General features: G+C 39.5%; 1 protein-coding gene across 3 annotated transcripts in view; it reads right to left on the reverse strand.

Moving 5' to 3' along the window:
- Positions 1 to 12: 12 nt before the first annotated feature.
- Positions 13 to 26951, reverse strand: part of CNOT6L (CCR4-NOT transcription complex subunit 6 like) — a 76400-nt gene continuing 49461 nt past the window's right edge. For all 3 annotated transcript variants that reach the window (XM_019498192.2, XM_019498194.2, XM_019498193.2), the window contains exons 5-12: positions 25161 to 25250; positions 20914 to 20982; positions 16021 to 16178; positions 14794 to 14948; positions 13929 to 14080; positions 12214 to 12441; positions 11255 to 11457; positions 13 to 7969 (exon numbers count right to left, since the gene is read on the reverse strand). In XM_019498192.2, the coding sequence (XP_019353737.1) occupies positions 7757 to 7969; positions 11255 to 11457; positions 12214 to 12441; positions 13929 to 14080; positions 14794 to 14948; positions 16021 to 16178; positions 20914 to 20982; positions 25161 to 25250 (1268 nt within the window). In that variant the 3' untranslated portion in view covers positions 13 to 7756. The remainder of the gene's footprint in view (positions 7970 to 11254; positions 11458 to 12213; positions 12442 to 13928; positions 14081 to 14793; positions 14949 to 16020; positions 16179 to 20913; positions 20983 to 25160; positions 25251 to 26951) is intronic.

The following is a 26951-nucleotide window of genomic DNA, read 5'->3' on the forward strand; positions in this document are numbered from 1 at the left end:
CTCACAAAAGAGTGGTTGCAAAATGGCCATTTATTGCCTACAGAGGGAAATAAAAGTACACAGGTGCAAAGAAACAAGCAGATATTTAGCCCTATACATCATGTGTGAGCAGTACCCAATCTCCAGAATGGAAAAAAATACTGTCATCTGACAATAACAGTTCAGGATTTTCAGCACCTCCCTTTTGAGCTGCCACAAGGTTAAAAAGGGCAGGACACTTAGCACAGTTAGTCTTTATTCAGTACTGTCCACACTGTCTGTAAAAAGTAAAACCTCTCCCTTTTGCACGCATGTGCTGTACAGTATATATTGCGCAAAATCTCAGCTGAGCTGTGCAATTAGGAGTTTCCACCTCATTTACTGGTAAATTGTAACAAAACAGCTGGTGATTTTTGTCTGACAGTCTCTTGCTAGAAAAGTATAATTATGGATGACAAATTAATGGACTGGTTCAGTGGAGTCAGTTGACACTACAACTACATGGCACTTTAATCAGTTAAATTTATTTTTTTTAAATGAGCATTTTTTTAAATTCTGAAATTTGAAGAGAAAATCCAAATGGTTTGAGGAAGGCCAATAGTTTTAAAATTCCTTTTGTGTGGTAAGTTGAATAGGCATTTTGCTCAGACCTAAAGTAAAGATGGCTTTGCTTTCTGACAACTAGATGAAGTTACTTACTAAAATAAAAAAGGATCTATATGACCTCTGAACTGTACATGAAAATACGTCTTTCAAATTTAAAAGGTTAGAGTATTTTCCTATGAAAACGTAAGAAGAAATTGGCTGGACCTACTGTCAAACAGGCCCTCCTGCAGAATTCCCTCAGTTGGCACTTATTTAATATTACACAATTAAGCAGGTTATATGCAATAAAGGCCCAACTCTAACTGTGGCTCTGTGAGGACCAGAAAGATAAAAAAGCTTTAACCTAAATCCATGACTCTCCTGCAGTAGGGCAACTATACAGAAACTCAAAAAAAAGGGGGTATATTTTTCCCTAAATGGCTAGTGTTTAAGAAATCTGCAGCTCAACACTGACCATAGGCCTGACCTGCTTTCTACTTTTGTCAAGGCAAAGTTGCTACAGCTTTCAGTGGAAGCAGGATTGGCACTTAATTCAAAGTTTGTGTGTGCAATACTCGAGCTGTCCAAATGCAGAGCTAAGTCTAGAGTCGGAAACTTTTCCAGAGCACAGGCAGAGTTTTCATAAAATGGAAACAAGGTACTTCAACAGATTTGTAGAGAAAGGAAGAAAGAGGAGGGGGGAGGGAGAGAGAGAGAGAGAGAGAGAGAGAGAGAGTGTTATACTACAGTTTTCAGAAGACAGAGGCAGGGTCTACTGTACCTAGGAGTGAGATATTGCCATTGTGAACAAAAGCAAAGCCTGAGCTTTTATCACCACTGATCCAGTCAAATGTATGGGTTTAGTGAATTACAGGCAAGTTTAGCTAACATGGTGCACACAACACTTTAATTGCTTGGAAAAACCACACTACGCATTAATTAAAAATTGAAGCCAAAGCCAAAATAAACAACAACACTTGTAAAGAGAGCCACCATGATTCTTTGATTAAGAACAAAGACAAATACAGACAAATGCAAACTTGGTAACTTGTCTATATCTTGGAAACTGTTTAACAAAAACATGAGACCAAGTACCAGAATCACTATCCTTCCCCACTACAGCAGTAAAGGATTTTGCAAGCTTAAAAAACAGGAAAAAAACCCATGCTGTACTATTTGCAAAACAAAAAAAGACAAGAGTCATATCACTTGGCATGTTTTGCCATCAGAATTGTTCCAATTTGAAGTACAAACATACAATCCCCAACCTCAAGCTTATTTCAGAACATACTCCAAGAATATACATTCCTAAAGTGTGCCATCCTTAGACCAAACCAATCTTAAGTGTAATTTAGGTACCATGTTTTATTATCCATTAGAGTCAAATTATGCTGTAACTTGTTTTAAACAAGAGCTTATTTTAAAAGGTCGCAATTTTATTGCCATTTTTCCAGTTGCTTTCAATACCTCACCCACAGCCTCTTCAGTTTCATCACTCTCTTTTCCTTACCCTGGTTCTCTGAAACAAAATCAAGTATTATCCATCTCGGTGCCAGATGTGGTCACTACTACACAGGATACAAATGCATTCATCATTTAGGGTTCAGCTTTTTTTAAATTTGTCCCCAATCAGTTGTAGCAGTGTCTGGTACCTACATGTGCAAGTCCGATTTTCATTTGTTTATAATTTGTAGAAGTTAATTCTAGGCTGACACCTGGCATAAGAAGATTTGATAAATGGGTTATTTTATTTTATTGTTTTATTAAGAGTTTTCTCTGTACTCTTTCAAAAGAGGGTTCAAGTCTTACCACATAATTAAACAGAAAAAGCCCCACCCCAAAATTTCATCTTAGACTAGCAAATTAAAGATTCCCTGTGCCACTCTGCCTCCATACTATTCTGGACAGACCACTTCAACAGGAAAGAAATTATTAGTTCATTCAGAAACCCTATGTATTCAACCACTGATCTTTTAAATCACTTCTAACATTTTCAGCAGTAGTGGTAGATTTGTAGACTAGACACTAGGGATGAAACTATTGGTCTAAAGGTCAATGACAATGCTTTCATCAGCTTCAGTGGGAGCAGAATCTTATTCAATGTTACTTCATTTTCGGTTGAGCAATTCATTTTATGAAGGTTGCTAAAAAGCAAAAAAAATAGACCTCAAAATATGTATTATAATATACAATACACATATGTAATAACTATGTTGTTATTAACTCCTTGACTTATGCTGTATGTTTTTGTTCAATTTTTTTCTATATATGACTGATTTTAGCTTACTGTTGGATACAAAAAAAAATATGATGGAGTTAAAAGTTCCAAAATTTCAGAATATATAGGCAGACTTACACAGCATATTCTATCGAAATACTGGGGAAAAAAATAACCAGGTCAAATAAAACATAACTACACAGAAGCAGATGACTTCTTCCTTTATAACGTTTAGCCATTATTGATGTCTCAATATGTTTCAGCTCATTTTTCCCAATACAGAAGGGAAAAGTGTCATTCTAAAAGGTAATCCTAAAATGTTATGACATCTATTTTTATGTAGGTATTCCTTACTAATGAAAACTAACTTCAGAAAAACAGAATATACCTGGAAAGTTACTACCTGTAGGATTATATACTACTCAGGCCATTTAAAACAATTCCTGTTTAAAGTTTAATATTGCTATAACAACTCCATTTGTTATGGGAGTTGCATAAAATTCAAGATTACAAACTAATCCTTTCATGTTTATATTGCAGCCTATCATTTTTATGGACAATTATTATTAAAAAATCCTTTCACTCAGATCTCATATGCCAAGTTTCATGCTGAATTTTTGATGCTGAAAGCCTAGATTTCGAATGGAAACAGTCAGTTCTGTTGTAGGGTTTAAATCTGACCTTTAAAAAAGAAACAAAGAAAGGAAAGGTGTTAATAACTGCCTACTTCTTCCTCTCAGTTTATTACTGGGAGAATATTAATAATGCACAAGTGATTTAGAAGTCTTAAAACTATTTAAATGGGTAAGTAAAAGAATGGTTTCCTCGCATAACTTATTATAGTTAAAACACAAAGTAACCTTTAATTTCTTTTTAAAAATTATAGTTTTTCTCTTCTCCATAGTCCACATCTGTAACCCCCCACCAACCAAAAATGTAGCCCCCATGGAATCAAGTGATATGAGCCTTTCATATCTTAGTCTACTCCTTGGTAAATTAGACCAAAGCCTTCAGAACCAGGTGCTGAAAGTAGGGCTCCTAAAGTCATGTACAACAAACACCAAAACTATAGATGGCCTGATTGTCAGAAATTCTTAAGTAAACCTGAGCCACAGGTGCTCAGCACCTTTGCACACCAGGCTAGTAGTAATTTAAGTGTCTGAACATCAGTTGAGGAATCAGACTTAAAAAGCAAGCAGGCTGGAAGATTTTCAGATTTTCTCAGCACTGGCTCAACATTGTCCCCAGTGAAGTCAATTGGGAAATTTTGGGAGTAGTACCAGCATTGAGCCCTTTTGAAAAATGTGTAAGTTTGAAGATTGTGGCCATAGTCTATAAACATAGGAATCAAGGAGCTGGGACTAACAAGAAATACAGTTTAATGCTTCTGCAGATTAGAAACAAGAGTGGCTTCAAAATGCACAAAGTAAGCTTCTTGGTGAAATGAAGTATTTGATGAATGCAAGAAACTGAAGAAAAGACATAGCTTTAAACAAGGCAAATGGGAAAAGCTGGTCTCAGAACCCATTGTGCCATACCTGACTTCAACATGTGGTATGCAAAATGTTCACACTTTACATCAAAATAAATGAAACAAAAATATTCAGGTACATTGTACAAAAATTCTCATTTTTATATACACACACACACACAAAACCCCGTATCTAACAGATTTACCATACCGAATTTTAAAAAGTTGCTTGTAGAATGGTGTTAGATTTTTTTTCTCTGCTTTAGGCAGTGCTGTTGCTTTGAAGTCGACACCAGGCACAATATTTTGAAAACAAAGCCAACTAAGCAAGGAGCACTATACAAATTTGAACTTTTTTCTAGTTATCAGTCCTGAGGATGCTGCAGTAGTCCCAATGTTTAAAACTGGGAGACTAGGATCAGTGCCCGGTATATTTAGGTGCCCATCTATTTATTGTAAACAACTGTGGTACCTCAACTTTCCCCAGTTTCCTTCCCTCCCCCTTCCACTACCAAAAAAAGTTTAATCAAAGATTTTCAAAATCTGCACATTCAAAACTGCTCAAGTCCTTGACTTTGTAAGCCAAGAGTCTCCATCCATAACACACGCTGACGTGTGTTAACATTTGTAAGATACATGTGCTTTTGTTTAAAAGTGTTGCTCACCTTTAGACTGCTCAGTTTATTACTGATAATGTTCCAAATTACTTGTATTTTAAAAACCACAAATGAAAACAAAATCATTATAAGGTAGCAGCATTTCTGATCACCTGAAATGGAAGCTCAATAAAGGTAGTGCTCCTTGTTGTTGGAAAAAGAGCAGGGCAGTGGGGAGCAGAATGTATGGGAAAGAAGTGGCAGGGGGAAGAACATGTAAAATTTGGGTAAACATGCCCCAAGTGTGTGCCAACTGAAACACAAACACCCATTTTCACAGAAGAGGCTTTGTGCAACATCTATCAAATAGAACAAGTCTTAAAAATTACACAGGATTATGGACGTTCTAAAGAGTGCATTTAGAAGCAGAGAAAACCCAATTAAACACCTTCCTGCAACAGAGTGTCTCACTTAATTATAAATCAAAAGAAAATTAAAAAAAATAAACCTAAGCTGTTTACAATGTTTCCCAATTTATTCCCTCCCAAACATTACAAAAGATTATTTTATTATTATTAATAAACGGGCTCCTCTGCAGTTCATATACAATCATAGGTGAACTTTAAATTCCATTTTATACAAACATCTCAAAAATATTGGGAGTGAAGTATGGTAGGAAATATTGCTCACATTGCTAGTTAACATGCATGTATGAAAGGAGGAAATGGTTTGTTAGTGCATACCTCCAGAGCAGAGAACCTACCCCTCCAAAGAGATACAGTAGCTGATTACAAAAAGGTAATGTCCACAAAATTAAGTTTTTCATGCTATTCTACTTTCCAGTACTATACTCTAATTACTTTTTCAATTTATAAGCCTGGCAGGGTGTTGAACACTGAGGTATATAAAAAGATACCTGCACCTTGAGGAAAATCCATCTTTAAAAGGTTTTTTTTGGTGTTGCACAAAAAGACATTATTTACATTAATTTCACTCAACTACAGTAAATGTCCAATTTATATTAGACCATAGAGGATGCCTCCATTTTTAGGCACTTCTGAATGGGAGTTGTTGTTCTGCTAAACCAATCATTACATCCCCCGCCCTCCCCCCCAGCAAAACAAAAATCAGGATAGATTTTCTACTCTAGCCCAACTGATTTTCTATGGATGACTTCCTGTATATAAAAATGACAAAAGGAATATTAATTAAAGAATGGTGGAACAGCCTAAAGTATCAGTTTTGCAAGACAGAAGATGGCTCCTTAGTATTTAAAACTAATTTAACAATTTAGATTTGATTTTTAAATATATGAATGAGACAAATATAGGCTATCAATCTGTTTAAAAATTTCATTCACATAATGGAAAAAATTCTTATTTATTAAAAATATCACTTTGAGACTAGAAACAGTAAAGTGCATGAAAAGTTTAAAATATAAATTCAAGAAAATCTTATAGCAGCAAAAAAGCAGAATAAAGAAAAACTTAAAAACACAGACACAACCTTTTCTTATTACTATGCCATTTTTTAAACATTTAAAGCAGCATACTAAATTCTTTCAGAAAATTGCATTATGTTTACTGCCTCTTGAGGCACAAAGTTTTGAACTGGCCACCTAGAGCATAAATGAAAAGATTCCAACACAACTTGAGAACATTAACAGTTGGGAATGAACCAGTAGCTTTTTAATTCAACCCTAACCAACAAAGAGAAACAACGATTATTAAAAGCATATGATGGCTATTTGGCAACTAGGGTCAGGAAAAATAATCCAAGGAATGACGATGGCTACCACTCTCTCCTCCCCCACACACACAAAAACACCTAGACAGTTATTTAACATGCCCTTTGGAGACAGAAGTAAGATCATTTCCAGAGTTGTTTTTCCTGTACCCCTAGTTTGACCAGTTAAATCCAATCCATCTTTGCAACTTAACTTTTCAAAAGGGGACCCAAGGATAGGGTTGGAACAAATTTGCTCTTGCAGAACACAACTCAAAAAATTCTTGCAACAATTTTTAAGTGCAATTTCTTAACTTTATTTCTGAAGTCCTGTTCCCATGCTATGTTGCTGAACAGCTTCCTGTCTTGGTTTGTCTAAGATGACTGTTTAATAGAGTTCGGATTGATAAATTTCTGAGTCAGAAAAATAAAAAAATTATGTTCTTCAGAGTTCCAAGCAAGTTACCAATATGTCTGCCAAGCAAGAGAGTTTTATACAGCTTTAAATGCTCAGATCTAATTGTTCTGATGGCATATTTCCATTGTAGTGAATGGAGATACATCAAGAGATAATTTAGCCCTCAAATTTCAATAGATATATGCAACCATCTTTGGTTTTTCAACATTAGCTAGATGGGGAGAAGGGAAGGGCTATACTGTTAATAATTTACAGTCAACATTAAGTGCTTTGCTGATGTGCAAAATTTGTTTTGGGTGCAGCACTCATATCTCTGAGTCCCGAAAAAGTTAGTATTTCTAATTATTTGCCCTACAAAACAAGTCCTTTTCATTCAGTTTTAAGTGTTACATATTTTCCTTCCTTTTAAAAATGGCTCTTTTTGCTACAATTTGGAATAAAGCATTACATTTTAAATAGATTAATATTCAAGTTTTCAATCTGATGTGTCTGTTTACAAATGCAGTTTCCAAATGAAACAAAACAAGCTTGCCAGCTTAAAAATTAAATTAAAAACCTGAAAAGGGAATAATACTTTGGTTCCAGCCCTAGTGCCAAATGATACCAATATGCACCAAAATGTGCAAAGTCTCATATCAAACACACAATGAAAGGAGCTTGAAGAAGCAGCTTAAGGTTGGCCATACTTCACTCCTACATACTTTGATTTACAACTGTACAGGTCCATAACAACAGGTCCTAGCCCTCTAAGGGGCAGGGCTCCACTACCTCCTGTTTGGTAAGTGAACACCGTTGACAAGAGGCAGGAGTGGAGGGTGGAGTTCGAGGTGTGTTAACAGTGAGAAGTGGTCTGAAGGGATGTGAGGGTGAGGACACCCAGTGATGTTGTTCTCAACCAGCCACTGAGGATCCAAAGGCCCGAGGACACCAAGCACGTTCATATGAGTGTTGGAATAGAAAATGTAGTCAATTACACCCTAGAAAAAGAGAGGAGAGAGAGGAGAAAAACAAAACAAGAATAAAAAGATTTTGTTAAAACAAGTCTCACAACCTAGTGTAGTTTTCTAAACACAGATTTATTTTAGCACAAAAAAATCCCCCACGCTCGTTAACTCCTCTCCACAGTTTGTAGGGAGACAAGCAGCAATTAAGCACCACATATTGCAAGATACATAGTGGAGACTGCATAGTCAAGCAGGGTGGAATTATGGAATGCAATGTCTGATGTACAAGATTGGGGAACCTGCTGCTGTATCATTTACATGTAGTCTATATGATGATACAGCTTTTTGACTGATCAGGTGCAAAGCAATAGAGAATATAAAGTATGCAATTGTGACGATTATCTTCCAAACAGGAATTTCCAAGAAGTTAATAACCAGCTGGCTAAAAATCAGCACTAAGGAAGTCTTGAATACCAGGCCCTGTAGGTGGTTACTAGCTACCAGGAAGTGTTAAACCTACAGGCCTACCACTGTTTGAATATTGTTGCAGTGAGTCTAAAAATAACATAGTACTATTGGGCATAATTGTACAACATGTACAGCATATTCACAACAGGCTAATGGTCACACAAAACCTTTCATCTTATTATTGACTCTGAAGAATGTGCTTAAAAGCCATTCACTGACACCCATGGCATTTACTAGTCCAGACCCATTGCTGTCACCTGGGATCACACAATGGAACTTGTGGCTCCTCACTCCTATGTAAATTGTGCAACAATTTAGTGCCTAAACCAGGGTAAAAATTAGGGCTTTTTGAGAATAATGAGCTGGCAAGTAATAGCAATCCTACTGCACTTGAATGTGATGATCAAGGACGGAAGACAGTATCAAAACAGTAACATTTAAGCTTACAAAAAGCAGGGAGTCAAGAGAAGCTAAGGGAGGCTGAAACACGAGTAGAGAATATATAATCCTAAGGATTTTCCTAATATCTCCTAAGGAGCAGCAGGCTCAAAAAAGCTTGTGTACTGCTGAACAGGAGAAGAGGTATGATGTTAACCACTTCAGCTCAGCAGTAGAGTTCAAGTAATCATTCAAGACTTCATGACTTCAAATCGAAGCTCAGGGAAGACAAAAGCAGAACAGCCAACATAAAAGATGGAGGTTAGATGGATTAAGATGAAATTCAAGGTATATCAAGAAATTCTGCAAGCAAAGCAGAAGCAGGAAGCAACAAAAAGTGTTCAAAGGATCACGAGAAAGTAGATAACAATGAACGTCAGAATAATGTAATTCAATACTAAAAGTGATTAAACTGCATTCAAGTTTACCCCAGAAGCTGTCAAGGGAGATCTGACCCAAATCTACTTTTTACTGGTAACAGATTAGCAGAAATTCAGGCCTCAGAGTGAATTGATAAATATCAATAAATCAGAAGGTACACACCATATTGAGTTTCTAGCAAAAATTTAAAAGGCGACATTAAAAACAGCAGCTAAATCAAGGATCAGAGAACTTCCAGTATACCTTACTTAAGATTAAACTCTAAGGGTCATCCAAAGAAATACAGGTGGAAGGCTTGCTGTCATGTATATCTGGTAAGCAGGTTGAGCCAGATCCTTTGAAGGATGCCACCAGGTGGGAGGAGGTAAGTTAAGTATGAGGAGGTAAACAGCTAAGCAAAGACTCAGGCTTATCTGGCTGGCCAACCTCCTACCACCACTGCCTAGCCCCTCTGCAAGGAGGTAAGCACTGTAATACAGTGGTTTTCAACCTTTCTTCACTTGAGGACCTCTAAAATGTTTCAAACAGAGGTGTAGACCCCTCTGAATTCTAAGTGAGGATATTCATATATTTCTGATTGATCAGTCATCTTTCACAGCTCCCTTAGACAGGGTATTCCAGGTTGAAAACCACTGCTATAATGTATGAATTAGTTTTTAAAACTGAGTACCACTCAATTCACAAGAGTTATGGAGAAGTGCCTCAAGTCCAGACAAGCTGAGAACCACTGACCTAGTAGTGGGTGTCCTCACTAGCCCTACTTCTGTAAGAGGCGATTAAGCAGCTGAATTCTTGCCGTGAAGAAATTTAACAGTAGGGCACCACATAGTTCCAGACAAAGACTAGTTTTAATTCAGTATAGAATACCCAAAAGTGTGAAAGAAGGCAAAACAGTAAGTTTACTTATCTACAAACAGTTTAGGTTAGCTAGCTTGAGAAAGGAGTGAGAAGAACTTCAAAAAGTACTAACCAAGAGAACGATGTGGGCAAGATTGGCATGTGAAAATCTAGATCTGCTACACAAATTGTAAGCACATATTGAGGCGGGAAAAGAATCTCAAATATTAACACACACTACTGATTTCCAAGTAACTTCACGATGTAAGAAAATGTTGTTGACAGCTTAAAAGATTTTTTTCTGCCAAATGTGCATCTGTAGTCCATAAGCAAATATGGTTAGGAATAGTTTGAAACAGAATAATTTAGAAAAATATGCTAGTAAGTTGGAAGGCAACAGGTTGCTTTCCTTTGGAACACTACACTCAATATTGACCACTTCATCATATAAAGAAGTATTACAGAATAGAGAATGTTTCAGACACAAGGAAAAAAGGAAACTGAAAAAGATAAGATAAAGAATACTTACCTGGCAAGGAAGTGAACATGACAGAACAATAAATGGAAGAGATGTGAAGCATGTCTTCTTAAGTCTTAAAACATGAAAAGGAGGCAGGGAACTTTCAACATATTTAAAAAATGGCAAATTCAAAACCTATACCGGGGTAAGCAATGTTTTTTGGCCAGAGTGCCAAAAAAACCCACAATGTCTACCTTGGAAGGTGCTGGAGTGCCGACATGCCGGAGCCTGGAGCAGCTGTTTGCAGCCGGGCCAAGGAGCCCTGTCTGCTTGCAGCAGGGCTTGCAGCCTTTCAGCTTCCTGCTGGGAGCAGCCTGGGCTCCGTGGCTGGCAGCAGCTGCTTAGAGACTGGCTGGTGGTGGCATACCGAGCAAAATGGCCTTGCATGCCATGCTTGGCACACGTGCTGGGAGTTGCTAATCCCTGGCCTACACAATGAAGTAACTTATTCACAACACAGACTGTTACACTGACGCAGGATAACATTAAGATCCAAAAACTTGGCTAAATTCAAAACAACTAAACATTTTTAAAGAATGCGGAAAAAAAATCTAAAGGAAATATGAACAAAACCTTTGCAACAGCAGATGTAGAAATAGCTGTCGTTAAGTACAAGGCATGCTCTACTACACAGACCATGCAATTTTGGTGAGCCACTGTACTGACCCACTTACTTTGAAATCAAAAGTGTAATTGGTGTAAGGCATCAAGTTGTTTTCATAGGCGCTCTTAAGCTGGAAGCCATGTGTGATTCTTCCTTCAGAAGCTCCATTTTTTCCATTACCACTGAAGTTCATGAGACACTCATTGTAACGCAACTCTTTGAAGTCCTTATGGTTGTCAGCTACTATACCATTGCTTAAGTATTCCACAACACCTGTTTTCAAAATAAAGATTTAATTAGTTGCTTTAAATCACTATTGAACTATACCACACCACACAAAGATCTTTCTTATCTTTGCAGTCTAAGTACAGATACATCTGACAGCCGGGGATTTTTTCCCCTCCTCCCTCCAGTCTCTCTGGGAAACGTAGGAACTTCTTATTAGCTGACGTAGCATCAAAAAGCTCTCTGACAGCTTTGGACAGGGGTATTAAAAAAAGCTTGAGATGAAAAAAAAAAAAGAAAAAAAAAATCAATCAGTATGGTGGCAGCCAGCAAGTATTTTTGCACAACTAAGCATCAAAAAGACTATAGCATATCCATTCATTTCATTCCTCATTTTATTTTCCCACCCAAGTGCAACAAACCATAAATTTATTCTTAGCTATTTCTATTCTTCAAGCATTCATTTTCACAAGTGTACCACAATTTTATACAAGATTACTACTATATCTAAACTTGTATTTAAATATATCAATGCTAGAAGTTTGATGCACTATACTCCAGAATTCTTACCCTTTTTTTAGAAGCACAGCAAATACTACAGTAGTTCATGTAATCATGGAAGATTATTCTAATGGAGTTGGTTTTGGAAGTCTGTATCAAGTTCTATAACAGCTTTTTGCCACTAAAAGATTTTATCAGTAAGTGATGAGGTGCAAGCACACCAAACATCTTGAGTGGAAAGATGACCCAAAAGCCACCTTCTAGTAAAAAGAGTAAAATCAATAAGAAGCCATTTCTAAATACCTGAATCAGGCAAGGAGTTAAGATCCGCGCACAGCACCAGAGGAATAGAATTAGGATCTGCTGTTGGGCTACCAGGCCTGCTAGAGGCTCTCTCAAGGATATTTTTCAGTTCTGAGACAAACATCATAGTCTGAATAAGTTTCACATCTGAGTATTCAGGGTCCCAGTGCATGTGGGCATTTGCCACAATAAGCAGCTGTCTGTCCACAGCATGAAGAGCCTTTATACCTAGATCAACACAATTGGTACAAACATGTTGGTTACGTGAATGTAATGAATTCCCTTTCCATATACAACAAATATGTTAAACTTTGCACGGTTATCAGCTGGAAGTTGACAAATTAGTGAATGGAGAATCTCTGACTTCCACTGAAGAAGTTTCTCTCAGAGACGCAACACATTCTATTATTTGCTTACAGATCTCAAATATGAACTTTTCAAAAGGTAAGGGGCAAATTTCAAACAAGAAACACTGTTAACCATCTCATTTGATATAATTACAAGTCCTTTCAAGGATATTAAAATTAAAGTGTCAATTGCTAAGTCAAGCTACATCCTTCAAACACTAGTATCGTTATGTGCATTGGCCACAATAACAGATAAGAACACAAAACAACTACAGTGATAAAATGACAGCACTGCTTCTATAAAAGAAGATACCATTTCTGGAATACACTTCAGGGAAACCTTATTCTAAGGACATTGACCCCTACTGTTAAACTATTTTTAAAATATTCCACCTCTACTACCACATACTAGATAGTTTTAACTCACTGCAGTATGTTTACTCCCTCTTAGGTGCTATAGGATCTGGATGAGTTTCAGGTTCTCTTAATAGGATTTAAGGCAAGAAAAGCCACCTAAAAATGTAAATGCCACAACTACTCTTTGTTTAAAGTGTTAGATGGAGAATGTCTGCCTTTCTTTCTTGTAAAAAATTGTTTTCTAATCTGATTTGGGCCTTTCCCTAGAATCATATAAAGTCCTACTGTAACAACAGTGAAGCCAAAGCTACTATTTGTTCAAGACTGGGGAAACTGGTGACCAGCTAGGAAATAGTTTCATAAAGAAATTTACTCATTCCAGGGCTATATTAAAAATCCCAGAACACTGAAGGTGACAAAGTCATAGATCTGAATGCTTTTTAAGCAATTTCACTCGCTAGTCATCCTTCATGAAAGGCTGTTTGAACCTAGTTCCTTTCCAGTGAGTTATTCAGTACCACCCATTGGAGATGTTAGAGAGAGAGAGAGAAGTAAGACACTAAATAGAAAGAAAAGCGAGATTGCAGAATGAAAAGCTGAGCAACAGCACCTAGTATTGGCAGGAGGGGTTTTTTGGGGTTTTTTTTTTTACATGGACATGCCTGCCTGAGGAAATATGTTCAATAAGTAAGGGGGAAATGGAACTCAAAAACAGGTAATAAGATGAACCTGAGAGGAGAATACCAATTCTAACCGACATTCAGGTTAAGCAGCTAACAGAAAACACCAGTTTTCAAAAGCCAACTTGTGTCTTCTCTCTCAGGTAAGAGGTTTCCTGTTTTGTAGGAACTATTATCAGAGTAGCTAACTCTATGGTGTCCCATTCCAAATATTTAAGGAGCAAAGTCATATGAAGGCATACTCTACACAATTTGATAAAATAGAAGTCATTCCCACCTCTAACTGGACCCTGCCCTTTTCAATCTGTAGGACAGCAGTTGTCATACATACCTGTTGCAAATAATTCTTTGTGCACCTCTAGCACCACAGCAACTCCAATGTTGTCCTTCGTCATGACTCTGTTTAGCATAGCTTCTGAACCTTCAGAGTTGGCCATTGCTACCTGGTTGAACTCCACGGTGTGCTTCTGCACCAATGTGAATCTGAGTAAACACACAAGCACATGTAAGAATGTCCAACATGGTCATTTAGCACACAGCTGCATTATACACTTGCTGAAGTTTAAGACATTTTTTTCACAGCCACATTCTCGTTTGGGGCTTCTTTGTGCAAGAGGTACAGGAGTTTATCCTTACCACCACTCATTTTCTCATTCTAAAAAAAATTTCCCTTGCCTTTCTAAGAAATTAAGTGGGTGAACTTCTTAAGTCAAATTGGTTGGCTGACCCGAATACAGCCACAGAGAAGACATTTGATCTCTTTTACATGCCACGGAAAAAGTCTACGTTAATCGCAACTAAGCTACTGTATTTACTTAAATATAAAGACAAGCCCCAATAATTAGGTTCTAAATATATTATAACAAATTTATAAATTTCATATTTCAGGTACAGAATCTAAGTATTGGAGGGTTGTTTTGAATCCCGCTCCAATGCTACGGCAGGGAAAGCAGTGGCTAGGGGGTTGGGACGGAGGGGGGCCTTGCCCTCTACCCTGCCTTTCTTCCTCCTGCAGTCTGAAAATCAAGTGAAACACTCTGCAGCAATCTCAGTATTTTGTTTAACAGCATACTAACTTGATTGCCACTCCTCTTGCAAAAAACACTTTCCCTCCCCAAATCCAAGATCAATATTTTGAGTGCCATTGTTTTATTCCTTATGTTTTGCTTGTGGATGAAGTTGCTTGGCTCCCTTACTTCTCTGTCTTGAAGAATATTGCACAGCCGTCCACATGCTTTTTCTCCTGCTCAGACATGATTTTGGCACGTGACTTTGGAGAGAAAAATCCATCATATCCACGCTCTTTTAATGCTGGCAGAAAGAGGGTGAAGTATTGCTCTGTTTCCACTTCCTGGAATTGAAAACAATTAACATTACAATGAAGAAAAAACAACAGATTATTAATATGAACATCACCTCAACCATACCCCTCCCCCTGAGACGAAAATATATTGCCAATGAGTAACTTATGCCAAAACCACAGATTCATATTGCTTACAGAGATCACATCATATCACATTCTATTAGCTGTCAGATAGATGGAACGTATTTGGATTCATGCACATCAAAAGTAAAAGGAATTACAAAAGAAAGGAAAGTAACAGGTGTATTTTGGGTATAAATAGGAGATCATCAGCTGTTTTTGACATGTGAAAGAGGATACTATCCTAGGTTTGTGTGTCAGATTTAGATATCCAGCAGCCACTAATGCTGAGCTTTTTGAACTCTTAGCAAATCTCCCCTGTTCAATAACAATGTTTGATCTCCACTGAAATACACCGCTTGGGTACTAGGCTTAGCTTGAGCTTTTACAAAACAAGCCAGCCATTCTCTTCTTGTGATTTTTTTTCCTGCTCAACTAGCAGAGCTGGTTTAAAAGTGAAGCTTAGAACATTTTTAAAGCAGCAATAGCCAGCTAACCGCACTGAACATTTAAGATGAACACCTACAACTGAGTTGGGAGCACAGACACAAATCGGGCACAAATGCTTAACTTCAAGCATATCAATAGTTCCCTTGATTTCAGAAGAATACCTTCATGCATGTGCTTAACATGAATAGTTACTGCACAGGACAAGCATTATAGCAAATTAATTTAACAACAAACTTCTTCCAAACATAAAGCTGTTGCTGCTTCTCAGCCAAATCCATTACTGTGCAAATCATCAACAAGGAGTTAATTTATTCTCTAATATAGAATTTTCAATGTAAAGTTATGATTAGATTTTCTAATTTTGCCTTAGTTGTTTAACATAGTTAACGAACAGGAACAAAATATGAATAAGCTATGTATATATTTTGTAATGGTAAATGTTTTGTTAAACAGATAGAGAACAATGCTGTGAATACAATATAAGTCCAAAATACACAAATGAACTGCTCCTTCATTTTAAAATGAAAGCCAAAAAAGTGGTTACATTTACCTGAAGACTAATGATATCTGCATCACAATGCACGATTTCTTCCATGATTCCCTTTTTCCTATACTCCCAATTTAATGCCCAGGATGGGCAGTAGCCATATAGCTGCCGGGTGGCATATTTATCACACAATACATTGTAACACATAACTGTGAATGAAGCTAGGAGGAAACATAAGGTGGGAATATTATTTATAAAGGTTGAGGGAAAAATAATAAAAACTTATTGAGAGACTAATCCTACCATATTTTTGCATGTTTCTTTACTTGAAGTTAAGAAAGTGTTTCAAGTAAGTTGCTAGGCTTTGCTCCTAGAGTTTCACTAACCAGTGTCGTAAGAATCCTTCAAACTTTGTTACTGGCACACAAGGTTAAACTTTGAAAAAAGGATCTAGCTTGGATGTACAACATATGCCTTTGCTTGCACAAAGAGTAACAGCTCGTAGAATCTGTGGTCAGTCTGCCGAGCTGCGCCAAGCAGTTACCAGTCTTGTGCACACTAAAGCCTGAGAATAATTAAAATGAAATACAAAGACTGGATTCACTCAGTTGCAAGCGCTTACAACCCCCTACCAACTTCAGCAGCTGTTACAGGTGCAACTGACAAAGACAACTGGATCCCTATATAGCCATTTTATCCAAAGAATATCCAAAGAATCTGTGCTGGATTTCTGTTTGGGGAAAAAGGAAAGGGTAGAGCTGTAACGATTGCTAATTGAGCCAAAGACCTAATATTTATTGTTGCTGCTACCCTGAAATGACAGTTTCAGGTTTAAACATATATTATTATATAGCATCATAAAAGCAATATGTCAGAGTATTTGCAAAATGTTTCGACAATATTCCTTAGTACCCAATAAAAGTATGTGTACTGATATATTATAAACACTGTATGCCACTTTCCAAAGCATTACTGCTCTGAATCTTATTGGTTCTCAGCAAGAAATTGGCTATAAAGATACCGAAGCACATATTTTTATTCCTAATAAACCAGCAGATTTATTTTCCCTCTTTCTTATGGTATAAGCTCATTGGGACTAAAGAGGAAAAAAAATGAAATCAGATGTTTTAGACTTGAAGCAACGTTTGAGGATACAGCAACACTTTAAGCTTAAAAAATAGCAAGAAGACTTCTCTCATGCTTTCATGTTTAAATTTAGACATGGAACAAGAAGAAAAATTTTCACAAAAGCTGAGAAAGTGTTAATAGTGTTCTTTAAAAACAAAGAGCACAAAGGGTGGAAAGAGACCAAAACGCAGTTCTTAAGAATTACTTCTTGGTGCAACAATCATTAAGCCTAAATAGAGGCTAATACGTGGGTTTCTTTTGCAGGAGCAGAAAAATCTCTGTAGCACATTCATGAAAGTTTCATAAAACAAAACCAAAAGCAGCAATCATCCAAAAACAGCTCCATTTGTTGTATCTTAATAAATGAGGACTTGATAACATGAAGAATAGGAAGTTGATGTAGCCACACCCTGCATAAGCCTAAATAGAACAGATACTGCGATTATCTCTGTGGAGAAAATATTATTAATATTCCATACTGTGGAGAATTACAAGAGATGGGGGTGGGGGGAAAGGACATCACAGTGTAAAACCTTACTGGAAACTAGAGACCTTAATGGAAACATTGCCAGCCTTAAATGTTTAGAAATTTTTGTGTCTCTGATTATTATGCATCTAAAACTAAAGCATTCTTTGAAAATACAATACTGCATATTATTTGCAAAGTCATGTGTCAGTCTAAATGAAAGGGGGTTGTTCTAACACACAAAATTTACCCACTAGAGAATCCTACCTACTAACTTTATTCTAGACACCTAGGTTAGAGACAGACATTACACATAAACCGGTTTAAGTGATCAGAAACCTGTAACCTGTTTAAACCTGTAACAGAACAGATGTTCAGTACATATAAACCAGTTTGAAAACAGCTGAAACCAGTTTGAGATAAACATGGTTGAATGTAGTATCAGACTTAACTGATTTGGGTCAAACCAATTTATGCAATATCTGAACCAGACCCCTTGCTGGCTTAAGATAAACCAGACAGACACCCCCAGCATCCCGGCATGCTCTCTGGGCTGGGTGGGGCTCTCTGCTCCACAGCAAGGCTGGCCCTGCCCCTCTGCTCCCTGGCCACAGTTCCAACAGAGACCTGTAGGCACAGAGCATTTGCCTGGCTTCTCCCTGCTAAACAGGGATTATTCCCCCTGCCCCTATGCCTTACACAGACACCTCAGCATTAGCTAGAAGACCACTTGCTGGCTACAGTCCATGCTGTGGGAGATGACAGGCAGACAGGCTTTTTGGACCTTATCACCAGGTAGCTTAATGTCCTTCCTTGGAAGATCTGTTTAAGAAGAGCCCCATTAGTTAATGGAGAGAGGCTTTGTTTTCTTAATGGGTTGATAAACACTGAGTTAGGGGTGATAAATATTCCCTGCCCCGCTGCTTAGGAGAGGAGAGAATAATCAGTGTCCTGCTAGGGCCTGGCCACACCTCCCTCAGCTCAGCCCTGTTGAAAAGAAGGGAGGGCTGCTCTAGCATCCCTGACCTCTAGCCTGAGCCACTGCAGGCATGTGCCTGCATTTCTGCAAAGTCTGTCTGGTTACAAAACTGATTTAGCCTAGCCAAGTTAGACTATCCTGCAAAGACTGAATCAATTCAGGCTCAGGCTTTTTGAATGTCTGTCCCTAGCCCTAAAAATTCTGACAGATCCGAATCCTATTTGTTCCCAGCTTTTGGGCTGATGCTATTTGCAAACAATATTAAAGACCATTATGTAAGAATGCAGTTAAAAACAGCAGAATGTGCAAAGTAGCAGTATTCAGCAATTTAACAGATCGAGTAAGCACAGTACAGAATAGAGTTTGGGTTTTTTTGGTCCTGATAGTTATTGCATTTTTGCTCTGATGGTCCATTCAATTTTTTGCTATACAGTTCCTCACACTGGTGCTTGCTCTGCCAAGAGTGCTAGATAAGGGCTCCTATATTCTGGCCATAAAGCAGCCGAAAGAACACAGCTTGATTTCTCAAATCAACATATTTGTAGCACCAGCTGATCCTCAGTGTCATCTGCTCACCTGTAATTGGCACAAATTTGGCTTGGAAGATACCAAAAGGAAACACAAAACCCCATGATGGCATGTGAGTCTTGGTTAAAAACCACACACACATGCACACACACACAGAAGCAATCCAGACTACAGCCAAAGGAAAGAAAGGTGAGCAGGGAAGAGGAGAACAGAGAAAAAGTGTTAGTGCAGTATTAAGTGTTGAAGACCTAGCACTTCACAGTGCTTTTAAAAATGTTTGCATAGCTTTGGGTATGACACTTATCCCAAATTAATTTCACCTGCTATAGTAACAGATTAAAACACATTGTTGTTCTGCCTTGTACTTTGGAAGGCTTTCAGAAGAACACAGTAGGGACCAGGAAAAGGAAGCAGCGCAGCAAAGAATGTCCTCTGCCTAGAAACAGCATGCGTGTGGGGTTTTTAAGCTGCTTCTTGCAGGTTAGCATAAGCAGCAGCAGATGGCACCAAGATTCAATTACAAAGCATGGCATGCATTACACTGTAGCTAAACTACCCAGGGGATGAGGAATGAAAGGAAAGTGAAACCAACACCGAGGGTTCTTTACAACTGCATTTATCACCAGTCTAGAGATGTGTGTGGTATTTGTATGCAAGTAGGAGTGATTGCAAGGGGGGGGAGAGGGGGAAGGAAAGCCTTCTCACTATTTTTGAAAAATAAGCCAAAAGCACCTTTCCTTTGTTGATTTGAGTAGATGCCTTATCTCAGGAGCATCAAACTCATCTGGCCCCAAGGGTCAGATGAGTGGAAAGGAACCAGTTCATGGGCTGGATGAACAATATGGGGCTGGCCCTGTGGGCCAGATGGAGCCAGATTCTCCCCCTCCCCCAACATGCTGGATCCTGTCCCTGGTTCTGGGACCTGCACTGTGCAGGGCATGTCCCCAGAACAGCCAGCGCAGGTGCTAGATCCAGCATGTGAGATGCAGGAGGGGGAAGGTGTGGTCCCAAACCCTGTGCCAGTGCCATATACAACTTGTAGTCCTGGAGAAGGTGCTGCATATAGCATGTCCCAGACAGGCTGGGGTGGGCACTGCATGTAGTTCATGTCCTGGGCCCTATGTGTGCAGGGCTGGCCCAGTGTATGCCATGTATGTGTCAATTGGAGATGCAACGGCAGCACCAGGGGCTGGATGTTGAGGCTCCACAGGTGCCATATCTGAACAAATCAACAGTCTGGTACTTTTAGAAGAAGCAAGTCCAATGTTGGAAAATAATTGTTTCAGCGAAAAAGCTGCAATCTGTTTCTGAACTGATACCACAAAGTTAGACAAGAGGCATTTTCAGCACAGAGGTGAAAAGAAGAGATTGTACCTACATGAATAATTTGCCATTTTTAATTCTCTGCATAGAGGGCTCCTATACCCATGCAGGGAGCCTGCTCTCACGTGGTAGAAATCCAGTGCATCAGAACAGACTCGATTAATCAAGTCAGCTGAAGCATGAAAATTAACGCACTCCAGCAGCCTCATGTCACATGCATCAGTGTTGCCACATGTCTCCATGCTGACAAAATGGCAGTGGCATGCTTTGAAACAAACACATCTGATGAGTTTTAGTTCAAAGTGCAGGGACACATGGCAACACTGATACATGCGACACAGCCACTTTAATTAGAGAGTCATACTAATTAAAAGTGCCCAGCACACTGGGAACACATGTAAAAATGTCGTAACAGTCTACTGTTAATTGACAACAAGAGCCTAAAATACTAAACCTAAACATGTCCGAGACGCATTTCAAAATATAAAGCAGGCACTGGCAGAAAGGAAAAAAGGAATAGCCACAAAGTTACCTGAGGGCAGAATTTGGTCTCGTTCTTTTAAAGTAATCCATGGCCTTGCAGGCAACTGCTCTGGATGAACTGAAACATTCAGAAGAGCAATTAATTTAGTACTTATCAATATAAAAATTATCATTTTAATTTACAATCCAAACTGATGCCTCAACAAGTGTTTCACACTGTGCTACACTAACCCAGAGAGAAGATACACTCCATTCACATGAAATCCATCAACCTATTTAAAGCTTAGGAAAAAAGACAAATGGGAGGGGGGACAGGTAAAACCTCATTCAGAAGACACAAAAACATGAATTCAAGAAAACAGCAAGTTCAGCAATCAGATAGGTCCCCCATGACTTCTCCTAGAACTTCTTTACTAATCTTAATAGTTCATAAGACCATTACTGAAACTTCTCTACTGTTAGGTAAGACTGCTTCTCAGAAAATATGCTTAATCAGTCATCTGGGGTGCTGGCAGACATAGGGGGGAAGGGGGTGGGGAGAAACAAAAAACCACATAGCAAAAACAAGACAAAAAACACCCCACACTACCAGAAACAGCAGTGCATTATTTCAGCATGGCTCCACAGGATCTATATAGATTGGGTGCTTCAGCGGGGCTTTTTGGCACTTTTAGCTAAAGCTGATTCAATCAGCTATTAGATAAAAGTGCCAAAAAAGCCCTACTAAAGCACCCAGTCTCTACAGATGTTGGAAAAGCCAGATGCAACCAACGTGCTGCCTCTTCTGGGCATGCGCTGGGCTCGGCATGAGAGTGTGCGCCGAACTTAAAGCAAGCGCCATGTTTGGATTTTTTTCCATATCTACATGCAGCTAAGGTTTAGATACTAAAATTTATCTTCTAGAACCTTGTTCACAAGATAACCCATCTGCATATATAATATGGATGACAAAAGGAGGTTGCTTTTGGATTCAATTGTTTTTGGGTTCAAAAGAAGGTGTCAAAACATACGTGGGGATGGAACAATCAAGTTCCACTGTGAGCAGCTCAGGTATAAAAGAAAACTTAACAGTTTGTAATTATAATTCAATTCCTTGAACTGCAAAATGCTAGCAAGTCATATCAAGGCATAGAACACCAATATTTAAAGAACACATTAGCTGAGAAAACTTACTAAGATTTTTATTTAGTGTTTCTTCCAGACAGGAAGTCTCTTGTGAACATCAAATGCATTTTTAAAGTAATCATCCAAAATTTCAATTTGTGTTTAAAATGTTTATAGGTTGGATTCCTTTTGACCTATACATTTCTTTGATGGTAAAGCAGTGACTAAACTATAAACTAGCGGTTCCCAAACTATGGGTTGCAACCCCAAATGAGGTCATGCTGAAGAAAAGTTGGGGAAGCATTGCTATAAATCAATAGACAATTAAACACCAGTGTTTGGAGATCTTTTATTCACGAGGGATTTCTAGACTGAAGCTGATGGGCAACTGAGCCAAGCTGCTGGCAAAATCACCTTCATAGTTGTGAAAAAGTATCAAAAGAAAGCACTGGAAATTAGATGCCCTCTACTTTAAAAACAGGTTATAAATAGGGGTGCACTGAGAGATTTTGGAGGCCAATACCAATAGCCGATTTTTAAGGAGGCATATTGCTTAGATACAGGAGTGGAGATAGACGTTATTTACTTGGATTTTAAAAAGGCTTTTGACACAGTGTCACACTCAATTCTCACAAGCAAACTGAGTAGCTGTGATGTGGATTTTTTCACAGTAACATGGGTGAAAAATTGGTTTATGTGATGCACCCAGAGCGTGGTGGTGGATGGGTCAGTTTCCCCCTGGAGAGATGTGGGCATTGGTGTCCCCCAGGACTGTCCTTGGACCAGTACTGTTCAATATCTTCATCAGTGATTTGAATGAGGGTGTTCAAAGCACTCTGTCCAAATCTGCAGATGACACCAAACTATAGCAAACACAATGGAAGGCAGGGAGCAAATTCAGGCAGATTTGGACAGACTGGGGAAGGGGGTGGATCAGAATAGGATGCAATTTAACAAGGATAAGCATAAGGTGCTGCACCTGGGGAGAAAGAATCTCCAATACAACTATAGACTTGGAAGTACCATTCTGAGTACCACGGCAGTAGAAAGGGATCTCGGAGTCATAGTCAACGCAAAAATGAACGAGCCACCAATGTGACGTGGTAGGTAAGGCTAATTGTACTCTTTCTTGCATTAGTAGGTGCATCATGAGCAGGTCTAGGGAGGTGATACTTCCTCTCTATGAGGTACTGGTGAGACCACAGCTGGAGTACTGCGTCCAATTTTGGGTGCCGCACTTCAAGAGGGATGTGGATAACTTTGAGAGGGTTCAGAGGAGGGCTACTCGTATGGTTGAGGGCCTGCAGGTAAGATCCTATGAAGACAGACTGAGGGAACTGAATCTCTTCAGCCTCTGCAAGAGAAGGCTGAGAGGTGATCTTGTGGCTGTCTACAAACTCATCAGAGGGTGGTGGGGGTGGTCAGCAGGGAATAGGGGATACTCTGTTTACCAGGGCACCCTTCCGGGTTACTAGAAATAATGGTCACAAACTGAAGGAGAGTAGATTTAGATTGAATATCAGGAAGAAATTCTTTACCGTGAGGGTTGCCAGAATACAGAATGGGCTTCCAAGAAAGGTGGTGCTCTCCCCTACCTTGGGAGGTGTTCAAGAGAGACTGGACAAGCACCTGGCTGGGGTTACTTAACCCCAGTGCTCTTTCCTGCCTGGGGCAGGGGGTCGAACTCGATGATCTATTAGGTCCCTTCTGACCCTAGAAATCTATGAAATCTATATTGGCCGATACTGATCCGATTTCCAATACAGCTGCGTGCAGCTGGTAAGTTCACTGTGGTGGGGGGAGAGGGATGAGGTATGAGGGGGGCAGATCAGTGCCCCCCATGGTGAGGGAGGGAGCAGGGGAAGGTGCTGCCCAGCCAGGGCGGGGCACAGGATGGAGCCACAGCTTGTGCCATTACATGCACCCTGGAAGGCATGGGAGGCACGCGCCCCTGGACCTGCGTGTGTCAGGGTGGGTGGGCTGCAACCATGGGCTGAAGCCGGGGCTGCGCCGGGATCTTCTTGGTGGGGGCTGGGCTCAGGACAAGGGCTACGGAAGGGGCTGGAGCTACCCTAGATTTCAATGTAGCCCTGCTCCCAACTGACACCCACCCAGCATAGCCCTGACTCTTCCTTGGTGTGTGGGTGGAGGTGGGGTGTTGAGCCAGAGCTGTGCCAGGTGGGTGGCAATGGTGGTGCTGGGTGTGGGGATATGGCGAAATCTGGGATGGCTGCAGCCCCTTCGTAGCCCCTGCCCTGAGCCCAGCCCAGCACAGCCCCAGCTCCAGCCCACAGCTGCAGACCGCCCCACCCTGCCCAGATCCAGGGGCACACGCTCCTCCCGCGGCTCTGTCCCACGCCCCGCCCCATCCCAGCTGGGTAGCACCTGCCCCTACCCCCTCCCTCACTGCAGGGAATGTAGATCTGCTGGCACCCCTTCCACCACAACAAATTTACCAACTGCATGCAGCTCTCCATGCTGCCAGCTGTGCTTTTCACTACCCAAGCGCTGTGCTGCAGCTGCACACACGCACAAGCATTTATTGGCCAAATTATTGGCTGTATCAGGCCGATTTCTGATACAGCCTATTTTCTTTATATTGGTACTGATCTGGTATCAGACGGTTTTATCGGTGCACCTCTAGTTATAAAGCCAGGAGAGTGTCTCAGCAAGCTTTTCCCAGTGTCATCCAGGTTTGGTACCAGAACGTCTGAGTGAAATGTTAGCTTCATTCCTCAGTCCATTTAATCATGGGCAATTTGGTGATGATCAACAACACTGCCAGTTTAGATTAAGATTTAGGGAATCATATGTTGTTTCACCCACTTCTCTGAGACATGTGTGCTTGTGTATACATGAACACACACAAACTGCTTTGGAAAAGCCGTACCTTTTTGTCTCTATCACCACTAAAATAAAACACAAACCCACAAACAAAAAACTAGGAATCCAGGTGAAAAGGGCCACATGTCCCAGAACAAAACCAGGGCTATTTTGATAAAGATATTTCTTTATCCTCTACCACTGGTTGATACAATGCTACAAGCCTGTATTTATTTCATGGCAGTACACAGACAGTAAAAAGCAGTCAGAAGGGAATCGATGCAGACCTTAAATTTAATGAGATTAAATACAAGAACAGTGAAAGCGTTCTGGAGCTCATTAGGACTAGTAAACTTCTAGCTTTGTTACCTGCTAGATTGTCAAGCATGTAGTTCAGTAGCTTACGTGTTCCATCTGGGTCCTGGTACAGACTGAGAATATCCTGCGATAAAGGATTGCCTGCAAGGGATTCATAACAAAAAATGCAATAATTAAGCTCTCTGAAACACAACTTGCAACTTAATTGAACTTTCCAACCTCAGAGGGGATGGGTCCAATGATCCTGTAGTACTTTTCCTTTTAGTGTCTACCTTGTGAAGATGAATGTTAGAGAAATAACTAGTATAAAATATTTTTCCTTCAGATCATTTCACCTCACCTGTACCAGAAACTGGAAAAGTCTGTTCTTGGCAAGGATGAAAAGAAAAAAAAAAAAAAGAAAAAGAAAGAAAAGCATGTAAAGGTTCTCTTTGGAAACGGAATTTGTGCACTTAATTTTTGTACCAATACAGAGTTATAGAAGGGTATTTTTTTTTCTTTTTCCATGCTGAGAGGTAGGAAGATTGGGAAACCTCTCAAAGCAGACATACTTCTTGTAGCTAAATGAGCTCTTGCATACCTGCAATCTGAAAAACTGAACCATTAAAAACACCTGAGCACTTCTATGGACACCACCCAGACAAAAGGGCAGCATTAAGTCTTACTAAGAGAACTGCTTGATATTGCCTTTCAGGCCAGCTTCCCAAGGAAGGAACCCACCTTATTGCACATTTCAAGCTTCCCCATTCTATACATTTTGTTTGCAAGCCCCAAACCTTGAGAGATTTGAACAGAAGGTAATCATATTTCTGTGCATACTGAAGGTCAGTCACCATACTTCCAAAATAATTTTAGGATTAAATAAAAAGGTTTTCATAAAGGAAAGCCCCAGGATAAGTACAACCCAGACCACAAGACTTTAAAAGTCTCTGTAGAAACTGTAAAATGTTAAAAGTTATGATTAGGAGTTACCCAAAATCCTCAAGATGCTTTAAAAATTTACCAGAATTTGAAAAAGTAAGCTCTCTCAAAATACTCAATACTAGCCTCATAAGAAAGTTTTCTTCTCTCCCCTTTTGGATAGAAAGCCTCTCTCTACTTTTATATAAAAAAATAAAATAAGACACGCTGGCTTGAAATCTTACTCTATTCTCCTTTACCCACAAGGGAGGGGCGTGGGGTTCTAATCTTCCTGCAGGTTTTTTTCCTTCCACCTTGGACTGAGTTGAAAGTCAAATATGTATTTCATATCTTTAGCCTTTGAAGATTTTCCTCTTGAAAGATATGTATAAAGATAATATTAAGTGGTTGTTATGTGACTATATAACCACTGGAGCACACCACAGTGGATGGAAGTATTCTCTTCTGCTAGGGCAGGGCTGCTGGGCCACATGTGCCCCCTTAGTGGTTAATTCACATTCAGGCACTGTTCCCCAATAGTTCTGTTGCTACAGGTGTTTTTGAACTTCCCCTCCTTCCCCCACCTTCCACTTTCTGTCCCCAGCCCAAGGGGCAGAGTGGCATGGCTCAGCACGTCAGCGTGGAGGACCCATGGCCCATTCAGCATGTAGCCCCCAACCACTCAGAGGTTGGGCAGCTCTTTGCTAAAGAAGGGGACATTCCAGTGCTTTTTGCTCCTACCTCCATTGCATTCATAGTCTCTTTGCTCTCAGAAACCCCTGAAGTGCTTTCTTTTTTACATCATCTCCATGAAAGATGATGCATCTTTTACAGTAAACTGTGATTTTCATAAGGAGACCAGATGACAGAAATCTGACCTCATTCCTAACAGTTCATCTTCCTCTGAAATAGTCTTCCACCTTTGCCTCTATCTGTAGGCAG

Source organism: Alligator mississippiensis, chromosome 2 (genome assembly GCF_030867095.1).
Source record: "Alligator mississippiensis isolate rAllMis1 chromosome 2, rAllMis1, whole genome shotgun sequence".
NCBI lineage: Eukaryota > Metazoa > Chordata > Crocodylia > Alligatoridae > Alligator > Alligator mississippiensis.